At 32.9% G+C, this 23,567-nt stretch overlaps 1 protein-coding gene across 16 annotated transcripts in view; it reads right to left on the bottom strand.

Moving 5' to 3' along the window:
- The window catches only part of LOC142332560 (uncharacterized), a 150,005-nt gene that overhangs the window by 21,748 nt on the left and 104,690 nt on the right, over positions 1 to 23,567 (bottom strand). For 15 of the 16 annotated variants that reach the window (XM_075379025.1, XM_075379028.1, XM_075379037.1 and 12 more), the window contains 8 exons: positions 22,159 to 22,269; positions 19,183 to 19,293; positions 16,206 to 16,316; positions 13,229 to 13,339; positions 10,252 to 10,362; positions 7,275 to 7,385; positions 4,299 to 4,409; positions 1,321 to 1,431 (listed from right to left, as the gene is read on the bottom strand). In XM_075379025.1, the coding sequence (XP_075235140.1) occupies positions 1,321 to 1,431; positions 4,299 to 4,409; positions 7,275 to 7,385; positions 10,252 to 10,362; positions 13,229 to 13,339; positions 16,206 to 16,316; positions 19,183 to 19,293; positions 22,159 to 22,269 (888 nt within the window). The remainder of the gene's footprint in view (positions 1 to 1,320; positions 1,432 to 4,298; positions 4,410 to 7,274; positions 7,386 to 10,251; positions 10,363 to 13,228; positions 13,340 to 16,205; positions 16,317 to 19,182; positions 19,294 to 22,158; positions 22,270 to 23,567) is intronic. The other variant, XM_075379033.1, reaches the window with a different exon arrangement.

Here is a 23,567-nt window from a genome sequence, read left to right as displayed (position 1 = left end):
TTTTGTTTCTTAGAAATGTGGGGATTTGAGTTAATAGTTAAAAGGTTTTGTAATATCCTGGAAGAACTACACTCGACAATTGCAATAAAATACTAAAATAATTTATCTTTTAATCATTTTCAATCGGTAAACGAAAACTAAAAATAATCTAAAACTAAAGAATAGTTGCAAAAAAAAAAAATAATAACAATTTTGTTCAGTAGAGAATATTAAAATAAATGTAAATAAAATAGCTTTAATTTTCCTATAATTGTTTGAAAATTTTCGTGTATTATATCTCATTTATCCAACACTCTTAGAAATAGTTGATAGGACTTTTATTGTTACCTTTTAAAAGGTTAGCTTTGGTACCAAATCCTAAAGCATGTTTTTGAAGGCAGCACAGAAAATTGTGGTTTTACGTTAAAACTTGTCTGAACCGGAGAATATCCACTAAGCTTCTTTTGATGGGACTTCGTTTTGGGGTAATGGGAGTCGAGGCCAGACGAAAAAGAAAATCAGGCTACAACCATTACTGATTATCAGAACGGTTCGATACCCGTTGTTGAAGAATAAGGTGAACATCTGCTGGCGCTGGGAGGTCAGTGAGAGGGCATTCACATAATGGTCAAAACACAGATGATGTGACTACCATGTAATGCAAACTAACACTGGTCAATATTGAAGGCATCACGGTCACGGCGGGTACAATTACCCATTAAAGACCTTGACGCATTTACCTAAGGGTTAGAATTCTTGCGAAGGTTGAAAAAGACTCTTAGTTAGTCAGATATTTTTCGATGTATTCTCATCGACTCCATCTTATGGTGAAACATAATGTCAGAGGAACGATGTTACTGATGTTGAAATATAGGGCACCAAGCGGGAAAATTCGATGTTCTTTACATTAGAGAACAGGACTTAAATGTTGTGGCTGATAAGCGTCGCCTTAAGGACTACTCAACGATGGATAATTGTTCGTACTGCAATCCACGTAGGCATACTTATGGACCCTTGCTCCAGGAACGGCGCCCCGAAAAGAATCATAGTCTTCCCTCTTGCGATTAATTTATGCTTAAGACATTCCCGTCCAGTCTGTGTGGGCAGCTTTTATATTCCACCTTCGATATGGTCTGGAACTCGTTTGTCCTCTACAATTGACAGCGTCCCGGCTGTCTGATGAAAGTTTGAGAGGATAAAATGCACGAGAGCTCTCATAATTCTTGGATGTATGTTCGCTTGTGATATATACAAAGGGAAAAGACCAAATCAAAAAAAAAAAAAGAAGAAAATACGAAAAATTTATCCATTACAAACAAATATAATTGAATTATTCCTTACCCTGTTTTATTCAATCCTGTTTTTGATCTAATTGGATATCTGGTCTCGTTCCCATCTTGATTTTCAAGGGAATCTATGCCTGTACGATTATTTAACTCAAACGTGTTTTGCCTGAAAAAAGAAAGAAAAAATTAAATTTGTAGATAAATTATTATAAATTTCTAATTAAGTTAAACGAATAAAAATTTTCACCTAACGAATTAATACGAACTTAGAATATCTATTTCTTTAAAATATACAGTATTAACGTGTAATGAAAATATCTATTTAACATTTTATTTCTGCATCTTAATACACATAATATTAGCAGGACATAATAATCAATACAATAATGCTGCCACCTTTACTAACAGATAAAGTATTATATGCAATAATAAAAGTCCTGTCAACTACTTCTAAGAGTTTTAGGTAAATGAGATATATTATACGAAAATTTTCAAACAATTATAGCAAAATGGAACCGATTTTATTTACATTTATTTTAATATTCTCTACTGATCAAAATTGTTATTATTTATTTTTTTTTTTGCAACAATTCCTTAGTTTTAGATTATATTTAGTTTTCGTTTACTGATTAAAAATTATTAAAACATAAATTATTTTATTTGGTGAATTGCGCTGAGGCTGAAAATCTTAAGGTTATTATCAACATCAAGATATAAAATCCATACATTGAAATTGCCTTGTATCAAAACATACTTTGTGACCAACACATAATATTGTAAGTGTGAAACAAATATTTAGTCTAGTAAAAAGTAATCCCGTAAATTCCTTTGAATCCATTTCATTTGGTATTCAGCCGAATGTTACAATTAATAGTCAGAGCAACCGATCAACTGTCAATCTGCTGAGCTACAAAACTGGCTACACATCTCCCGATGAGTGTACTTCTTGCAACACAGAAAAGCTACGCAATAATCAGGAAAACATGTAAGAGGTTCATGTTATTCTCTTAATTCACGTAAAGAAAAGCGTATGGGGATAAAATGGCAAGGTCTGATTTCTCTATTTCCTTTCATTTAAAAGTAAATTCTTTCAAAATATGCCATTTTCACCACCAGTACAGGAGAACAGAGGCTGTTAAATAAAGTCTATTTATCATTTTACCATAATTTGATGGGACGATACTCTGAATTTTTGTGACAATGAATGTAACCGTATCGCTTATCTATGTTTGCACGTATTAGTTTTAATAATCATTATATATACAATATTATATAATTATTAATGAAATTAGAAAATCTCCTAAAGACGACTATCGGTATAGCATCTATATTTTTGAATCGTTGGGAGGTGGTATAGCAACCAGTAACATTACAACAGCGTGTCTTCTTCTATACAGTTGGGTGAGCGATATTGATTTAATTGGAAGTGTTATTGAGCCCCATTTAACGGTAGGATGTAATGATTATTAAACTGAGTGCTGAGTTTTCGGGAAATCATAGAAAAGAAAGTTGCGGTTACTACGTCGGCGGTGGACAATCAGAAGAAGCATAATGCGGTTGAGAATTCCGTTCATGTTGTTAGTGAGTGGGCTGTGATTGGAGAGACGTGTTAGTTAGCGTGGAGTAAAAAATTTATTTATTACAATCGTCATTGACTTCTTCATCGTGTCTGTAATTTGAGTGGTTCAGTGCTTACTCACACTTGGAAATCAATTTTTGTTTCTTAGAAATGTGGGGATTTGAGTTAATAGTTAAAAGGTTTTGTAATATCCTGGAAGAACTACACTCGACAATTGCAATAAAATACTAAAATAATTTATCTTTTAATCATTTTCAATCGGTAAACGAAAACTAAAAATAATCTAAAACTAAAGAATAGTTGCAAAAAAAAAAAATAATAACAATTTTGTTCAGTAGAGAATATTAAAATAAATGTAAATAAAATAGCTTTAATTTTCCTATAATTGTTTGAAAATTTTCGTGTATTATATCTCATTTATCCAACACTCTTAGAAATAGTTGATAGGACTTTTATTGTTACCTTTTAAAAGGTTAGCTTTGGTACCAAATCCTAAAGCATGTTTTTGAAGGCAGCACAGAAAATTGTGGTTTTACGTTAAAACTTGTCTGAACCGGAGAATATCCACTAAGCTACTTTTGATGGGACTTCGTTTTGGGGTAATGGGAGTGGAGGCCAGACGAAAAAGAAAATGAGGCTACAACCATTACTGATTATCAGAACGGTTCGATACCCGTTGTTGAAGAATAAGGTGAACATCTGCTGGCGCTGGGAGGTCAGTGAGAGGGCATTCACATAATGGTCAAAACACAGATGATGTGACTACCATGTAATGCAAACTAACACTGGTCAATATTGAAGGCATCACGGTCACGGCGGGTACAATTACCCATTAAAGACCTTGACGCATTTACCTAAGGGTTAGAATTCTTGCGAAGGTTGAAAAAGACTCTTAGTTAGTCAGATATTTTTCGATGTATTCTCATCGACTCCATCTTATGGTGAAACATAATGTCAGAGGAACGATGTTACTGATGTTGAAATATAGGGCACCAAGCGGGAAAATTCGATGTTCTTTACATTAGAGAACAGGACTTAAATGTTGTGGCTGATAAGCGTCGCCTTAAGGACTACTCAACGATGGATAATTGTTCGTACTGCAATCCACGTAGGCATACTTATGGACCCTTGCTCCAGGAACGGCGCCCCGAAAAGAATCATAGTCTTCCCTCTTGTGATTAATTTATGCTTAAGACATTCCCGTCCAGTCTGTGTGGGCAGCTTTTATATTCCACCTTCGATATGGTCTGGAACTCGTTTGTCCTCTACAATTGACAGCGTCCCGGCTGTCTGATGAAAGTTTGAGAGGATAAAATGCACGAGAGCTCTCATAATTCTTGGATGTATGTTCGCTTGTGATATATACAAAGGGAAAAGACCAAATCAAAAAAAAAAAAGAAGAAAATACGAAAAATTTATCCATTACAAACAAATATAATTGAATTATTCCTTACCCTGTTTTATTCAATCCTGTTTTTGATCTAATTGGATATCTGGTCTCGTTCCCATCTTGATTTTCAAGGGAATCTATGCCTGTACGATTATTTAACTCAAACGTGTTTTGCCTGAAAAAAGAAAGAAAAAATTAAATTTGTAGATAAATTATTATAAATTTCTAATTAAGTTAAACGAATAAAAATTTTCACCTAACGAATTAATACGAACTTAGAATATCTATTTCTTTAAAATATACAGTATTAACGTGTAATGAAAATATCTATTTAACATTTTATTTCTGCATCTTAATACACATAATATTAGCAGGACATAATAATCAATACAATAATGCTGCCACCTTTACTAACAGATAAAGTATTATATGCAATAATAAAAGTCCTGTCAACTACTTCTAAGAGTTTTAGGTAAATGAGATATATTATACGAAAATTTTCAAACAATTATAGCAAAATGGAACCGATTTTATTTACATTTATTTTAATATTCTCTACTGATCAAAATTGTTATTATTTATTTTTTTTTTTGCAACAATTCCTTAGTTTTAGATTATATTTAGTTTTCGTTTACTGATTAAAAATTATTAAAACATAAATTATTTTATTTGGTGAATTGCGCTGAGGCTGAAAATCTTAAGGTTATTATCAACATCAAGATATAAAATCCATACATTGAAATTGCCTTGTATCAAAACATACTTTGTGACCAACACATAATATTGTAAGTGTGAAACAAATATTTAGTCTAGTAAAAAGTAATCCCGTAAATTCCTTTGAATCCATTTCATTTGGTATTCAGCCGAATGTTACAATTAATAGTCAGAGCAACCGATCAACTGTCAATCTGCTGAGCTACAAAACTGGCTACACATCTCCCGATGAGTGTACTTCTTGCAACACAGAAAAGCTACGCAATAATCAGGAAAACATGTAAGAGGTTCATGTTATTCTCTTAATTCACGTAAAGAAAAGCGTATGGGGATAAAATGGCAAGGTCTGATTTCTCTATTTCCTTTCATTTAAAAGTAAATTCTTTCAAAATATGCCATTTTCACCACCAGTACAGGAGAACAGAGGCTGTTAAATAAAGTCTATTTATCATTTTACCATAATTTGATGGGACGATACTCTGAATTTTTGTGACAATGAATGTAACCGTATCGCTTATCTATGTTTGCACGTATTAGTTTTAATAATCATTATATATACAATATTATATAATTATTAATGAAATTAGAAAATCTCCTAAAGACGACTATCGGTATAGCATCTATATTTTTGAATCGTTGGGAGGTGGTATAGCAACCAGTAACATTACAACAGCGTGTCTTCTTCTATACAGTTGGGTGAGCGATATTGATTTAATTGGAAGTGTTATTGAGCCCCATTTAACGGTAGGATGTAATGATTATTAGACTGAGTGCTGAGTTTTCGGGAAATCATAGAAAAGAAAGTTGCGGTTACTACGTCGGCGGTGGACAATCAGAAGAAGCATAATGCGGTTGAGAATTCCGTTCATGTTGTTAGTGAGTGGGCTGTGATTGGAGAGACGTGTTAGTTAGCGTGGAGTAAAAAATTTATTTATTACAATCGTCATTGACTTCTTCATCGTGTCTGTAATTTGAGTGGTTCAGTGCTTACTCACACTTGGAAATCAATTTTTGTTTCTTAGAAATGTGGGGATTTGAGTTAATAGTTAAAAGGTTTTGTAATATCCTGGAAGAACTACACTCGACAATTGCAATAAAACACTAAAATAATTTATCTTTTAATCATTTTCAATCGGTAAACGAAAACTAAAAATAATCTAAAACTAAAGAATAGTTGCAAAAAAAAAATAATAACAATTTTGTTCAGTAGAGAATATTAAAATAAATGTAAATAAAATAGCTTTAATTTTCCTATAATTGTTTGAAAATTTTCGTGTATTATATCTCATTTATCCAACACTCTTAGAAATAGTTGATAGGACTTTTATTGTTACCTTTTAAAAGGTTAGCTTTGGTACCAAATCCTAAAGCATGTTTTTGAAGGCAGCACAGAAAATTGTGGTTTTACGTTAAAACTTGTCTGAACCGGAGAATATCCACTAAGCTTCTTTTGATGGGACTTCGTTTTGGGGTAATGGGAGTCGAGGCCAGACGAAAAAGAAAATGAGGCTACAACCATTACTGATTATCAGAACGGTTCGATACCCGTTGTTGAAGAATAAGGTGAACATCTGCTGGCGCTGGGAGGTCAGTGAGAGGGCATTCACATAATGGTCAAAACACAGATGATGTGACTACCATGTTATGCAAACTAACACTGGTCAATATTGAAGGCATCACGGTCACGGCGGGTACAATTACCCATTAAAGACCTTGACGCATTTACCTAAGGGTTAGAATTCTTGCGAAGGTTGAAAAAGACTCTTAGTTAGTCAGATATTTTTCGATGTATTCTCATCGACTCCATCTTATGGTGAAACATAATGTCAGAGGAACGATGTTACTGATGTTGAAATATAGGGCACCAAGCGGGAAAATTCGATGTTCTTTACATTAGAGAACAGGACTTAAATGTTGTGGCTGATAAGCGTCGCCTTAAGGACTACTCAACGATGGATAATTGTTCGTACTGCAATCCACGTAGGCATACTTATGGACCCTTGCTCCAGGAACGGCGCCCCGAAAAGAATCATAGTCTTCCCTCTTGTGATTAATTTATGCTTAAGACATTCCCGTCCAGTCTGTGTGGGCAGCTTTTATATTCCACCTTCGATATGGTCTGGAACTCGTTTGTCCTCTACAATTGACAGCGTCCCGGCTGTCTGATGAAAGTTTGAGAGGATAAAATGCACGAGAGCTCTCATAATTCTTGGATGTATGTTCGCTTGTGATATATACAAAGGGAAAAGACCAAATCAAAAAAAAAAAAGAAGAAAATACGAAAAATTTATCCATTACAAACAAATATAATTGAATTATTCCTTACCCTGTTTTATTCAATCCTGTTTTTGATCTAATTGGATATCTGGTCTCGTTCCCATCTTGATTTTCAAGGGAATCTATGCCTGTACGATTATTTAACTCAAACGTGTTTTGCCTGAAAAAAGAAAGAAAAAATTAAATTTGTAGATAAATTATTATAAATTTCTAATTAAGTTAAACGAATAAAAATTTTCACCTAACGAATTAATACGAACTTAGAATATCTATTTCTTTAAAATATACAGTATTAACGTGTAATGAAAATATCTATTTAACATTTTATTTCTGCATCTTAATACACATAATATTAGCAGGACATAATAATCAATACAATAATGCTGCCACCTTTACTAACAGATAAAGTATTATATGCAATAATAAAAGTCCTGTCAACTACTTCTAAGAGTTTTAGGTAAATGAGATATATTATACGAAAATTTTCAAACAATTATAGCAAAATGGAACCGATTTTATTTACATTTATTTTAATATTCTCTACTGATCAAAATTGTTATTATTTATTTTTTTTTTTGCAACAATTCCTTAGTTTTAGATTATATTTAGTTTTCGTTTACTGATTAAAAATTATTAAAACATAAATTATTTTATTTGGTGAATTGCGCTGAGGCTGAAAATCTTAAGGTTATTATCAACATCAAGATATAAAATCCATACATTGAAATTGCCTTGTATCAAAACATACTTTGTGACCAACACATAATATTGTAAGTGTGAAACAAATATTTAGTCTAGTAAAAAGTAATCCCGTAAATTCCTTTGAATCCATTTCATTTGGTATTCAGCCGAATGTTACAATTAATAGTCAGAGCAACCGATCAACTGTCAATCTGCTGAGCTACAAAACTGGCTACACATCTCCCGATGAGTGTACTTCTTGCAACACAGAAAAGCTACGCAATAATCAGGAAAACATGTAAGAGGTTCATGTTATTCTCTTAATTCACGTAAAGAAAAGCGTATGGGGATAAAATGGCAAGGTCTGATTTCTCTATTTCCTTTCATTTAAAAGTAAATTCTTTCAAAATATGCCATTTTCACCACCAGTACAGGAGAACAGAGGCTGTTAAATAAAGTCTATTTATCATTTTACCATAATTTGATGGGACGATACTCTGAATTTTTGTGACAATGAATGTAACCGTATCGCTTATCTATGTTTGCACGTATTAGTTTTAATAATCATTATATATACAATATTATATAATTATTAATGAAATTAGAAAATCTCCTAAAGACGACTATCGGTATAGCATCTATATTTTTGAATCGTTGGGAGGTGGTATAGCAACCAGTAACATTACAACAGCGTGTCTTCTTCTATACAGTTGGGTGAGCGATATTGATTTAATTGGAAGTGTTATTGAGCCCCATTTAACGGTAGGATGTAATGATTATTAAACTGAGTGCTGAGTTTTCGGGAAATCATAGAAAAGAAAGTTGCGGTTACTACGTCGGCGGTGGACAATCAGAAGAAGCATAATGCGGTTGAGAATTCCGTTCATGTTGTTAGTGAGTGGGCTGTGATTGGAGAGACGTGTTAGTTAGCGTGGAGTAAAAAATTTATTTATTACAATCGTCATTGACTTCTTCATCGTGTCTGTAATTTGAGTGGTTCAGTGCTTACTCACACTTGGAAATCAATTTTTGTTTCTTAGAAATGTGGGGATTTGAGTTAATAGTTAAAAGGTTTTGTAATATCCTGGAAGAACTACACTCGACAATTGCAATAAAACACTAAAATAATTTATCTTTTAATCATTTTCAATCGGTAAACGAAAACTAAAAATAATCTAAAACTAAAGAATAGTTGCAAAAAAAAAATAATAACAATTTTGTTCAGTAGAGAATATTAAAATAAATGTAAATAAAATAGCTTTAATTTTCCTATAATTGTTTGAAAAGTTTCGTGTATTATATCTCATTTATCCAACACTCTTAGAAATAGTTGATAGGACTTTTATTGTTACCTTTTAAAAGGTTAGCTTTGGTACCAAATCCTAAAGCATGTTTTTGAAGGCAGCACAGAAAATTGTGGTTTTACGTTAAAACTTGTCTGAACCGGAGAATATCCACTAAGCTTCTTTTGATGGGACTTCGTTTTGGGGTAATGGGAGTCGAGGCCAGACGAAAAAGAAAATGAGGCTACAACCATTACTGATTATCAGAACGGTTCGATACCCGTTGTTGAAGAATAAGGTGAACATCTGCTGGCGCTGGGAGGTCAGTGAGAGGGCATTCACATAATGGTCAAAACACAGATGATGTGACTACCATGTTATGCAAACTAACACTGGTCAATATTGAAGGCATCACGGTCACGGCGGGTACAATTACCCATTAAAGACCTTGACGCATTTACCTAAGGGTTAGAATTCTTGCGAAGGTTGAAAAAGACTCTTAGTTAGTCAGATATTTTTCGATGTATTCTCATCGACTCCATCTTATGGTGAAACATAATGTCAGAGGAACGATGTTACTGATGTTGAAATATAGGGCACCAAGCGGGAAAATTCGATGTTCTTTACATTAGAGAACAGGACTTAAATGTTGTGGCTGATAAGCGTCGCCTTAAGGACTACTCAACGATGGATAATTGTTCGTACTGCAATCCACGTAGGCATACTTATGGACCCTTGCTCCAGGAACGGCGCCCCGAAAAGAATCATAGTCTTCCCTCTTGTGATTAATTTATGCTTAAGACATTCCCGTCCAGTCTGTGTGGGCAGCTTTTATATTCCACCTTCGATATGGTCTGGAACTCGTTTGTCCTCTACAATTGACAGCGTCCCGGCTGTCTGATGAAAGTTTGAGAGGATAAAATGCACGAGAGCTCTCATAATTCTTGGATGTATGTTCGCTTGTGATATATACAAAGGGAAAAGACCAAATCAAAAAAAAAAAAAGAAGAAAATACGAAAAATTTATCCATTACAAACAAATATAATTGAATTATTCCTTACCCTGTTTTATTCAATCCTGTTTTTGATCTAATTGGATATCTGGTCTCGTTCCCATCTTGATTTTCAAGGGAATCTATGCCTGTACGATTATTTAACTCAAACGTGTTTTGCCTGAAAAAAGAAAGAAAAAATTAAATTTGTAGATAAATTATTATAAATTTCTAATTAAGTTAAACGAATAAAAATTTTCACCTAACGAATTAATACGAACTTAGAATATCTATTTCTTTAAAATATACAGTATTAACGTGTAATGAAAATATCTATTTAACATTTTATTTCTGCATCTTAATACACATAATATTAGCAGGACATAATAATCAATACAATAATGCTGCCACCTTTACTAACAGATAAAGTATTATATGCAATAATAAAAGTCCTGTCAACTACTTCTAAGAGTTTTAGGTAAATGAGATATATTATACGAAAATTTTCAAACAATTATAGCAAAATGGAACCGATTTTATTTACATTTATTTTAATATTCTCTACTGATCAAAATTGTTATTATTTATTTTTTTTTTTTGCAACAATTCCTTAGTTTTAGATTATATTTAGTTTTCGTTTACTGATTAAAAATTATTAAAACATAAATTATTTTATTTGGTGAATTGCGCTGAGGCTGAAAATCTTAAGGTTATTATCAACATCAAGATATAAAATCCATACATTGAAATTGCCTTGTATCAAAACATACTTTGTGACCAACACATAATATTGTAAGTGTGAAACAAATATTTAGTCTAGTAAAAAGTAATCCCGTAAATTCCTTTGAATCCATTTCATTTGGTATTCAGCCGAATGTTACAATTAATAGTCAGAGCAACCGATCAACTGTCAATCTGCTGAGCTACAAAACTGGCTACACATCTCCCGATGAGTGTACTTCTTGCAACACAGAAAAGCTACGCAATAATCAGGAAAACATGTAAGAGGTTCATGTTATTCTCTTAATTCACGTAAAGAAAAGCGTATGGGGATAAAATGGCAAGGTCTGATTTCTCTATTTCCTTTCATTTAAAAGTAAATTCTTTCAAAATATGCCATTTTCACCACCAGTACAGGAGAACAGAGGCTGTTAAATAAAGTCTATTTATCATTTTACCATAATTTGATGGGACGATACTCTGAATTTTTGTGACAATGAATGTAACCGTATCGCTTATCTATGTTTGCACATATTAGTTTTAATAATCATTATATATACAATATTATATAATTATTAATGAAATTAGAAAATCTCCTAAAGACGACTATCGGTATAGCATCTATATTTTTGAATCGTTGGGAGGTGGTATAGCAACCAGTAACATTACAACAGCGTGTCTTCTTCTATACAGTTGGGTGAGCGATATTGATTTAATTGGAAGTGTTATTGAGCCCCATTTAACGGTAGGATGTAATGATTATTAGACTGAGTGCTGAGTTTTCGGGAAATCATAGAAAAGAAAGTTGCGGTTACTACGTCGGCGGTGGACAATCAGAAGAAGCATAATGCGGTTGAGAATTCCGTTCATGTTGTTAGTGAGTGGGCTGTGATTGGAGAGACGTGTTAGTTAGCGTGGAGTAAAAAATTTATTTATTACAATCGTCATTGACTTCTTCATCGTGTCTGTAATTTGAGTGGTTCAGTGCTTACTCACACTTGGAAATCAATTTTTGTTTCTTAGAAATGTGGGGATTTGAGTTAATAGTTAAAAGGTTTTGTAATATCCTGGAAGAACTACACTCGACAATTGCAATAAAACACTAAAATAATTTATCTTTTAATCATTTTCAATCGGTAAACGAAAACTAAAAATAATCTAAAACTAAAGAATAGTTGCAAAAAAAAAATAATAACAATTTTGTTCAGTAGAGAATATTAAAATAAATGTAAATAAAATAGCTTTAATTTTCCTATAATTGTTTGAAAAGTTTCGTGTATTATATCTCATTTATCCAACACTCTTAGAAATAGTTGATAGGACTTTTATTGTTACCTTTTAAAAGGTTAGCTTTGGTACCAAATCCTAAAGCATGTTTTTGAAGGCAGCACAGAAAATTGTGGTTTTACGTTAAAACTTGTCTGAACCGGAGAATATCCACTAAGCTTCTTTTGATGGGACTTCGTTTTGGGGTAATGGGAGTCGAGGCCAGACGAAAAAGAAAATGAGGCTACAACCATTACTGATTATCAGAACGGTTCGATACCCGTTGTTGAAGAATAAGGTGAACATCTGCTGGCGCTGGGAGGTCAGTGAGAGGGCATTCACATAATGGTCAAAACACAGATGATGTGACTACCATGTTATGCAAACTAACACTGGTCAATATTGAAGGCATCACGGTCACGGCGGGTACAATTACCCATTAAAGACCTTGACGCATTTACCTAAGGGTTAGAATTCTTGCGAAGGTTGAAAAAGACTCTTAGTTAGTCAGATATTTTTCGATGTATTCTCATCGACTCCATCTTATGGTGAAACATAATGTCAGAGGAACGATGTTACTGATGTTGAAATATAGGGCACCAAGCGGGAAAATTCGATGTTCTTTACATTAGAGAACAGGACTTAAATGTTGTGGCTGATAAGCGTCGCCTTAAGGACTACTCAACGATGGATAATTGTTCGTACTGCAATCCACGTAGGCATACTTATGGACCCTTGCTCCAGGAACGGCGCCCCGAAAAGAATCATATCTTCCCTCTTGTGATTAATTTATGCTTAAGACATTCCCGTCCAGTCTGTGTGGGCAGCTTTTATATTCCACCTTCGATATGGTCTGGAACTCGTTTGTCCTCTACAATTGACAGCGTCCCGGCTGTCTGATGAAAGTTTGAGAGGATAAAATGCACGAGAGCTCTCATAATTCTTGGATGTATGTTCGCTTGTGATATATACAAAGGGAAAAGACCAAATCAAAAAAAAAAAAAGAAGAAAATACGAAAAATTTATCCATTACAAACAAATATAATTGAATTATTCCTTACCCTGTTTTATTCAATCCTGTTTTTGATCTAATTGGATATCTGGTCTCGTTCCCATCTTGATTTTCAAGGGAATCTATGCCTGTACGATTATTTAACTCAAACGTGTTTTGCCTGAAAAAAGAAAGAAAAAATTAAATTTGTAGATAAATTATTATAAATTTCTAATTAAGTTAAACGAATAAAAATTTTCACCTAACGAATTAATACGAACTTAGAATATCTATTTCTTTAAAATATACAGTATTAACGTGTAATGAAAATATCTATTTAACATTTTATTTCTGCATCTTAATACACATAATATTAGCAGGACATAATAATCAATACAATAATGCTGCCACCTTTACTAACAGATAAAGTATTATATGCAATAATAAAAGTCCTGTCAACTACTTCTAAGAGTTTTAGGTAAATGAGATATATTATACGAAAATTTTCAAACAATTATAGCAAAATGGAACCGATTTTATTTACATTTATTTTAATATTCTCTACTGATCAAAATTGTTATTATTTATTTTTTTTTTTGCAACAATTCCTTAGTTTTAGATTATATTTAGTTTTCGTTTACTGATTAAAAATTATTAAAACATAAATTATTTTATTTGGTGAATTGCGCTGAGGCTGAAAATCTTAAGGTTATTATCAACATCAAGATATAAAATCCATACATTGAAATTGCCTTGTATCAAAACATACTTTGTGACCAACACATAATATTGTAAGTGTGAAACAAATATTTAGTCTAGTAAAAAGTAATCCCGTAAATTCCTTTGAATCCATTTCATTTGGTATTCAGCCGAATGTTACAATTAATAGTCAGAGCAACCGATCAACTGTCAATCTGCTGAGCTACAAAACTGGCTACACATCTCCCGATGAGTGTACTTCTTGCAACACAGAAAAGCTACGCAATAATCAGGAAAACATGTAAGAGGTTCATGTTATTCTCTTAATTCACGTAAAGAAAAGCGTATGGGGATAAAATGGCAAGGTCTGATTTCTCTATTTCCTTTCATTTAAAAGTAAATTCTTTCAAAATATGCCATTTTCACCACCAGTACAGGAGAACAGAGGCTGTTAAATAAAGTCTATTTATCATTTTACCATAATTTGATGGGACGATACTCTGAATTTTTGTGACAATGAATGTAACCGTATCGCTTATCTATGTTTGCACGTATTAGTTTTAATAATCATTATATATACAATATTATATAATTATTAATGAAATTAGAAAATCTCCTAAAGACGACTATCGGTATAGCATCTATATTTTTGAATCGTTGGGAGGTGGTATAGCAACCAGTAACATTACAACAGCGTGTCTTCTTCTATACAGTTGGGTGAGCGATATTGATTTAATTGGAAGTGTTATTGAGCCCCATTTAACGGTAGGATGTAATGATTATTAGACTGAGTGCTGAGTTTTCGGGAAATCATAGAAAAGAAAGTTGCGGTTACTACGTCGGCGGTGGACAATCAGAAGAAGCATAATGCGGTTGAGAATTCCGTTCATGTTGTTAGTGAGTGGGCTGTGATTGGAGAGACGTGTTAGTTAGCGTGGAGTAAAAAATTTATTTATTACAATCGTCATTGACTTCTTCATCGTGTCTGTAATTTGAGTGGTTCAGTGCTTACTCACACTTGGAAATCAATTTTTGTTTCTTAGAAATGTGGGGATTTGAGTTAATAGTTAAAAGGTTTTGTAATATCCTGGAAGAACTACACTCGACAATTGCAATAAAACACTAAAATAATTTATCTTTTAATCATTTTCAATCGGTAAACGAAAACTAAAAATAATCTAAAACTAAAGAATAGTTGCAAAAAAAAAATAATAACAATTTTGTTCAGTAGAGAATATTAAAATAAATGTAAATAAAATAGCTTTAATTTTCCTATAATTGTTTGAAAAGTTTCGTGTATTATATCTCATTTATCCAACACTCTTAGAAATAGTTGATAGGACTTTTATTGTTACCTTTTAAAAGGTTAGCTTTGGTACCAAATCCTAAAGCATGTTTTTGAAGGCAGCACAGAAAATTGTGGTTTTACGTTAAAACTTGTCTGAACCGGAGAATATCCACTAAGCTTCTTTTGATGGGACTTCGTTTTGGGGTAATGGGAGTGGAGGCCAGACGAAAAAGAAAATGAGGCTACAACCATTACTGATTATCAGAACGGTTCGATACCCGTTGTTGAAGAATAAGGTGAACATCTGCTGGCGCTGGGAGGTCAGTGAGAGGGCATTCACATAATGGTCAAAACACAGATGATGTGACTACCATGTTATGCAAACTAACACTGGTCAATATTGAAGGCATCACGGTCACGGCGGGTACAATTACCCATTAAAGACCTTGACGCATTTACCTAAGGGTTAGAATTCTTGCGAAGGTTGAAAAAGACTCTTAGTTAGTCAGATATTTTTCGATGTATTCTCATCGACTCCATCTTATGGTGAAACATAATGTCAGAGGAACGATGTTACTGATGTTGAAATATAGGGCACCAAGCGGGAAAATTCGATGTTCTTTACATTAGAGAACAGGACTTAAATGTTGTGGCTGATAAGCGTCGCCTTAAGGACTACTCAACGATGGATAATTGTTCGTACTGCAATCCACGTAGGCATACTTATGGACCCTTGCTCCAGGAACGGCGCCCCGAAAAGAATCATAGTCTTCCCTCTTGTGATTAATTTATGCTTAAGACATTCCCGTCCAGTCTGTGTGGGCAGCTTTTATATTCCACCTTCGATATGGTCTGGAACTCGTTTGTCCTCTACAATTGACAGCGTCCCGGCTGTCTGATGAAAGTTTGAGAGGATAAAATGCACGAGAGCTCTCATAATTCTTGGATGTATGTTCGCTTGTGATATATACAAAGGGAAAAGACCAAATCAAAAAAAAAAAAAGAAGAAAATACGAAAAATTTATCCATTACAAACAAATATAATTGAATTATTCCTTACCCTGTTTTATTCAATCCTGTTTTTGATCTAATTGGATATCTGGTCTCGTTCCCATCTTGATTTTCAAGGGAATCTATGCCTGTACGATTATTTAACTCAAACGTGTTTTGCCTGAAAAAAGAAAGAAAAAATTAAATTTGTAGATAAATTATTATAAATTTCTAATTAAGTTAAACGAATAAAAATTTTCACCTAACGAATTAATACGAACTTAGAATATCTATTTCTTTAAAATATACAGTATTAACGTGTAATGAAAATATCTATTTAACATTTTATTTCTGCATCTTAATACACATAATATTAGCAGGACATAATAATCAATACAATAATGCTGCCACCTTTACTAACAGATAAAGTATTATATGCAATAATAAAAGTCCTGTCAACTACTTCTAAGAGTTTTAGGTAAATGAGATATATTATACGAAAATTTTCAAACAATTATAGCAAAATGGAACCGATTTTATTTACATTTATTTTAATATTCTCTACTGATCAAAATTGTTATTATTTATTTTTTTTTTTGCAACAATTCCTTAGTTTTAGATTATATTTAGTTTTCGTTTACTGATTAAAAATTATTAAAACATAAATTATTTTATTTGGTGAATTGCGCTGAGGCTGAAAATCTTAAGGTTATTATCAACATCAAGATATAAAATCCATACATTGAAATTGCCTTGTATCAAAACATACTTTGTGACCAACACATAATATTGTAAGTGTGAAACAAATATTTAGTCTAGTAAAAAGTAATCCCGTAAATTCCTTTGAATCCATTTCATTTGGTATTCAGCCGAATGTTACAATTAATAGTCAGAGCAACCGATCAACTGTCAATCTGCTGAGCTACAAAACTGGCTACACATCTCCCGATGAGTGTACTTCTTGCAACACAGAAAAGCTACGCAATAATCAGGAAAACATGTAAGAGGTTCATGTTATTCTCTTAATTCACGTAAAGAAAAGCGTATGGGGATAAAATGGCAAGGTCTGATTTCTCTATTTCCTTTCATTTAAAAGTAAATTCTTTCAAAATATGCCATTTTCACCACCAGTACAGGAGAACAGAGGCTGTTAAATAAAGTCTATTTATCATTTTACCATAATTTGATGGGACGATACTCTGAATTTTTGTGACAATGAATGTAACCGTATCGCTTATCTATGTTTGCACGTATTAGTTTTAATAATCATTATATATACAATATTATATAATTATTAATGAAATTAGAAAATCTCCTAAAGACGACTATCGGTATAGCATCTATATTTTTGAATCGTTGGGAGGTGGTATAGCAACCAGTAACATTACAACAGCGTGTCTTCTTCTATACAGTTGGGTGAGCGATATTGATTTAATTGGAAGTGTTATTGAGCCCCATTTAACGGTAGGATGTAATGATTATTAGACTGAGTGCTGAGTTTTCGGGAAATCATAGAAAAGAAAGTTGCGGTTACTACGTCGGCGGTGGACAATCAGAAGAAGCATAATGCGGTTGAGAATTCCGTTCATGTTGTTAGTGAGTGGGCTGTGATTGGAGAGACGTGTTAGTTAGCGTGGAGTAAAAAATTTATTTATTACAATCGTCATTGACTTCTTCATCGTGTCTGTAATTTGAGTGGTTCAGTGCTTACTCACACTTGGAAATCAATTTTTGTTTCTTAGAAATGTGGGGATTTGAGTTAATAGTTAAAAGGTTTTGTAATATCCTGGAAGAACTACACTCGACAATTGCAATAAAACACTAAAATAATTTATCTTTTAATCATTTTCAATCGGTAAACGAAAACTAAAAATAATCTAAAACTAAAGAATAGTTGCAAAAAAAAAATAATAACAATTTTGTTCAGTAGAGAATATTAAAATAAATGTAAATAAAATAGCTTTAATTTTCCTATAATTGTTTGAAAAGTTTCGTGTATTATATCTCATTTATCCAACACTCTTAGAAATAGTTGATAGGACTTTTATTGTTACCTTTTAAAAGGTTAGCTTTGGTACCAAATCCTAAAGCATGTTTTTGAAGGCAGCACAGAAAATTGTGGTTTTACGTTAAAACTTGTCTGAACCGGAGAATATCCACTAAGCTTCTTTTGATGGGACTTCGTTTTGGGGTAATGGGAGTCGAGGCCAGACGAAAAAGAAAATGAGGCTACAACCATTACTGATTATCAGAACGGTTCGATACCCGTTGTTGAAGAATAAGGTGAACATCTGCTGGCGCTGGGAGGTCAGTGAGAGGGCATTCACATAATGGTCAAAACACAGATGATGTGACTACCATGTTATGCAAACTAACACTGGTCAATATTGAAGGCATCACGGTCACGGCGGGTACAATTACCCATTAAAGACCTTGACGCATTTACCTAAGGGTTAGAATTCTTGCGAAGGTTGAAAAAGACTCTTAGTTAGTCAGATATTTTTCGATGTATTCTCATCGACTCCATCTTATGGTGAAACATAATGTCAGAGGAACGATGTTACTGATGTTGAAATATAGGGCACCAAGCGGGAAAATTCGATGTTCTTTACATTAGAGAACAGGACTTAAATGTTGTGGCTGATAAGCGTCGCCTTAAGGACTACTCAACGATGGATAATTGTTCGTACTGCAATCCACGTAGGCATACTTATGGACCCTTGCTCCAGGAACGGCGCCCCGAAAAGAATCATAGTCTTCCCTCTTGTGATTAATTTATGCTTAAGACATTCCCGTCCAGTCTGTGTGGGCAGCTTTTATATTCCACCTTCGATATGGTCTGGAACTCGTTTGTCCTCTACAATTGACAGCGTCCCGGCTGTCTGATGAAAGTTTGAGAGGATAAAATGCACGAGAGCTCTCATAATTCTTGGATGTATGTTCGCTTGTGATATATACAAAGGGAAAAGACCAAATCAAAAAAAAAAAAAGAAGAAAATACGAAAAATTTATCCATTACAAACAAATATAATTGAATTATTCCTTACCCTGTTTTATTCAATCCTGTTTTTGATCTAATTGGATATCTGGTCTCGTTCCCATCTTGATTTTCAAGGGAATCTATGCCTGTACGATTATTTAACTCAAACGTGTTTTGCCTGAAAAAAGAAAGAAAAAATTAAATTTGTAGATAAATTATTATAAATTTCTAATTAAGTTAAACGAATAAAAATTTTCACCTAACGAATTAATATGAACTTAGAATATCTATTTCTTTAAAATATACAGTATTAACGTGTAATGAAAATATCTATTTAACATTTTATTTCTGCATCTTAATACACATAATATTAGCAGGACATAATAATCAATACAATAATGCTGCCACCTTTACTAACAGATAAAGTATTATATGCAATAATAAAAGTCCTGTCAACTACTTCTAAGAGTTTTAGGTAAATGAGATATATTATACGAAAATTTTCAAACAATTATAGCAAAATGGAACCGATTTTATTTACATTTATTTTAATATTCTCTACTGATCAAAATTGTTATTATTTATTTTTTTTTTTGCAACAATTCCTTAGTTTTAGATTATATTTAGTTTTCGTTTACTGATTAAAAATTATTAAAACATAAATTATTTTATTTGGTGAATTGCGCTGAGGCTGAAAATCTTAAGGTTATTATCAACATCAAGATATAAAATCCATACATTGAAATTGCCTTGTATCAAAACATACTTTGTGACCAACACATAATATTGTAAGTGTGAAACAAATATTTAGTCTAGTAAAAAGTAATCCCGTAAATTCCTTTGAATCCATTTCATTTGGTATTCAGCCGAATGTTACAATTAATAGTCAGAGCAACCGATCAACTGTCAATCTGCTGAGCTACAAAACTGGCTACACATCTCCCGATGAGTGTACTTCTTGCAACACAGAAAAGCTACGCAATAATCAGGAAAACATGTAAGAGGTTCATGTTATTCTCTTAATTCACGTAAAGAAAAGCGTATGGGGATAAAATGGCAAGGTCTGATTTCTCTATTTCCTTTCATTTAAAAGTAAATTCTTTCAAAATATGCCATTTTCACCACCAGTACAGGAGAACAGAGGCTGTTAAATAAAGTCTATTTATCATTTTACCATAATTTGATGGGACGATACTCTGAATTTTTGTGACAATGAATGTAACCGTATCGCTTATCTATGTTTGCACGTATTAGTTTTAATAATCATTATATATACAATATTATATAATTATTAATGAAATTAGAAAATCTCCTAAAGACGACTATCGGTATAGCATCTATATTTTTGAATCGTTGGGAGGTGGTATAGCAACCAGTAACATTACAACAGCGTGTCTTCTTCTATACAGTTGGGTGAGCGATATTGATTTAATTGGAAGTGTTATTGAGCCCCATTTAACGGTAGGATGTAATGATTATTAGACTGAGTGCTGAGTTTTCGGGAAATCATAGAAAAGAAAGTTGCGGTTACTACGTCGGCGGTGGACAATCAGAAGAAGCATAATGCGGTTGAGAATTCCGTTCATGTTGTTAGTGAGTGGGCTGTGATTGGAGAGACGTGTTAGTTAGCGTGGAGTAAAAAATTTATTTATTACAATCGTCATTGACTTCTTCATCGTGTCTGTAATTTGAGTGGTTCAGTGCTTACTCACACTTGGAAATCAATTTTTGTTTCTTAGAAATGTGGGGATTTGAGTTAATAGTTAAAAGGTTTTGTAATATCCTGGAAGAACTACACTCGACAATTGCAATAAAACACTAAAATAATTTATCTTTTAATCATTTTCAATCGGTAAACGAAAACTAAAAATAATCTAAAACTAAAGAATAGTTGCAAAAAAAAAATAATAACAATTTTGTTCAGTAGAGAATATTAAAATAAATGTAAATAAAATAGCTTTAATTTTCCTATAATTGTTTGAAAAGTTTCGTGTATTATATCTCATTTATCCAACACTCTTAGAAATAGTTGATAGGACTTTTATTGTTACCTTTTAAAAGGTTAGCTTTGGTACCAAATCCTAAAGCATGTTTTTGAAGGCAGCACAGAAAATTGTGGTTTTACGTTAAAACTTGTCTGAACCGGAGAATATCCACTAAGCTTCTTTTGATGGGACTTCGTTTTGGGGTAATGGGAGTCGAGGCCAGACGAAAAAGAAAATGAGGCTACAACCATTACTGATTATCAGAACGGTTCGATACCCGTTGTTGAAGAATAAGGTGAACATCTGCTGGCGCTGGGAGGTCAGTGAGAGGGCATTCACATAATGGTCAAAACACAGATGATGTGACTACCATGTTATGCAAACTAACACTGGTCAATATTGAAGGCATCACGGTCACGGCGGGTACAATTACCCATTAAAGACCTTGACGCATTTACCTAAGGGTTAGAATTCTTGCGAAGGTTGAAAAAGAATCTTAGTTAGTCAGATATTTTTCGATGTATTCTCATCGACTCCATCTTATGGTGAAACATAATGTCAGAGGAACGATGTTACTGATGTTGAAATATAGGGCACCAAGCGGGAAAATTCGATGTTCTTTACATTAGAGAACAGGACTTAAATGTTGTGGCTGATAAGCGTCGCCTTAAGGACTACTCAACGATGGATAATTGTTCGTACTGCAATCCACGTAGGCATACTTATGGACCCTTGCTCCAGGAACGGCGCCCCGAAAAGAATCATAGTCTTCCCTCTTGTGATTAATTTATGCTTAAGACATTCCCGTCCAGTCTGTGTGGGCAGCTTTTATATTCCACCTTCGATATGGTCTGGAACTCGTTTGTCCTCTACAATTGACAGCGTCCCGGCTGTCTGATGAAAGTTTGAGAGGATAAAATGCACGAGAGCTCTCATAATTCTTGGATGTATGTTCGCTTGTGATATATACAAAGGGAAAAGACCAAATCAAAAAAAAAAAAGAAGAAAATACGAAAAATTTATCCATTACAAACAAATATAATTGAATTATTCCTTACCCTGTTTTATTCAATCCTGTTTTTGATCTAATTGGATATCTGGTCTCGTTCCCATCTTGATTTTCAAGGGAATCTATGCCTGTACGATTATTTGACTCAAACGTGTTTTGCCTGAAAAAAGAAAGAAAAAAATTAATTTGTAGATAAATTATTATAAATTTCTAATTAAGTTAAACGAATAAAAATTTTCACCTAACGAATTAATACGAACTTAGAATATCTATTTCTTTAAAATATACAGTATTAACGTGTAATGAAAATAACTATTTAACATTTTATTTCTGCATCTTAATACACATAATATTAGCAGGACATAATAATCAATACAATAATGCTGCCACCTTTACTAACAGATAAAGTATTATATGCAATAATAAAAGTCCTGTCAACTACTTCTAAGAGTTTTAGGTAAATGAGATATATTATACGAAAATTTTCAAACAATTATAGCAAAATGGAACCGATTTTATTTACATTTATTTTAATATTCTCTACTGATCAAAATTGTTATTATTTATTTTTTTTTGCAACAATTCCTTAGTTTTAGATTATATTTAGTTTTCGTTTACTGATTAAAAATTATTAAAACATAAATTATTTTATTTGGTGAATTGCGCTGAGGCTGAAAATCTTAAGGTTATTATCAACATCAAGATATAAAATCCATACATTGAAATTGCCTTGTATCAAAATATACTTTGTGACCAACAGATAATACTGTATGTTTTAAACAAATATTTAGTCTAGTAAAAAGTAATCCCGTAAATTCCTTTGAATCCATTTCATTTGGTATTCAGCCGAATGTTACAATTAATAGTCAGAGCAACCGATCAACTGTCAATCTGCTGAGCTACAAAACTGGCTACACGTCTCCCGATGAGTGTACTTCTTGCAACACAGAAAAGCTACGCAATAATCAGGAAAACATGTAAGAGGTTCATGTTATTCTCTTAATTCACGTAAAGAAAAGCGTATGGGGATAAAATGGCAAGGTCTGATTTCTCTATTTCCTTTCATTTAAAAGTAAATTCTTTCAAAATATGCCATTTTCACCACCAGTACAGGAGAACAGAGGCTGTTAAATAAAGTCTATTTATCATTTTACCATAATTTGATGGGACGATACTCTGAATTTTTGTGACAATGAATGTAACCGTATCGCTTATCTATGTTTGCACGTATTAGTTTTAATAATCATTATATATACAATATTATATAATTATTAATGAAATTAGAAAATCTCCTAAAGACGACTATCGGTATAGCATCTATATTTTTGAATCGTTGGGAGGTGGTATAGCAACCAGTAACATTACAACAGCGTGTCTTCTTCTATACAGTTGGGTGAGCGATATTGATTTAATTGGAAGTGTTATTGAGCCCCATTTAACGGTAGGATGTAATGATTA

The sequence above is a fragment of the Lycorma delicatula genome, chromosome 11, assembly GCF_047948215.1.
Source record: "Lycorma delicatula isolate Av1 chromosome 11, ASM4794821v1, whole genome shotgun sequence".
Classification (NCBI taxonomy): Eukaryota; Metazoa; Arthropoda; class Insecta; order Hemiptera; family Fulgoridae; genus Lycorma; species Lycorma delicatula.
Note: the sequence above shows the minus strand (reverse complement) of the source record. Positions and strands in the feature narration are given on the sequence as shown.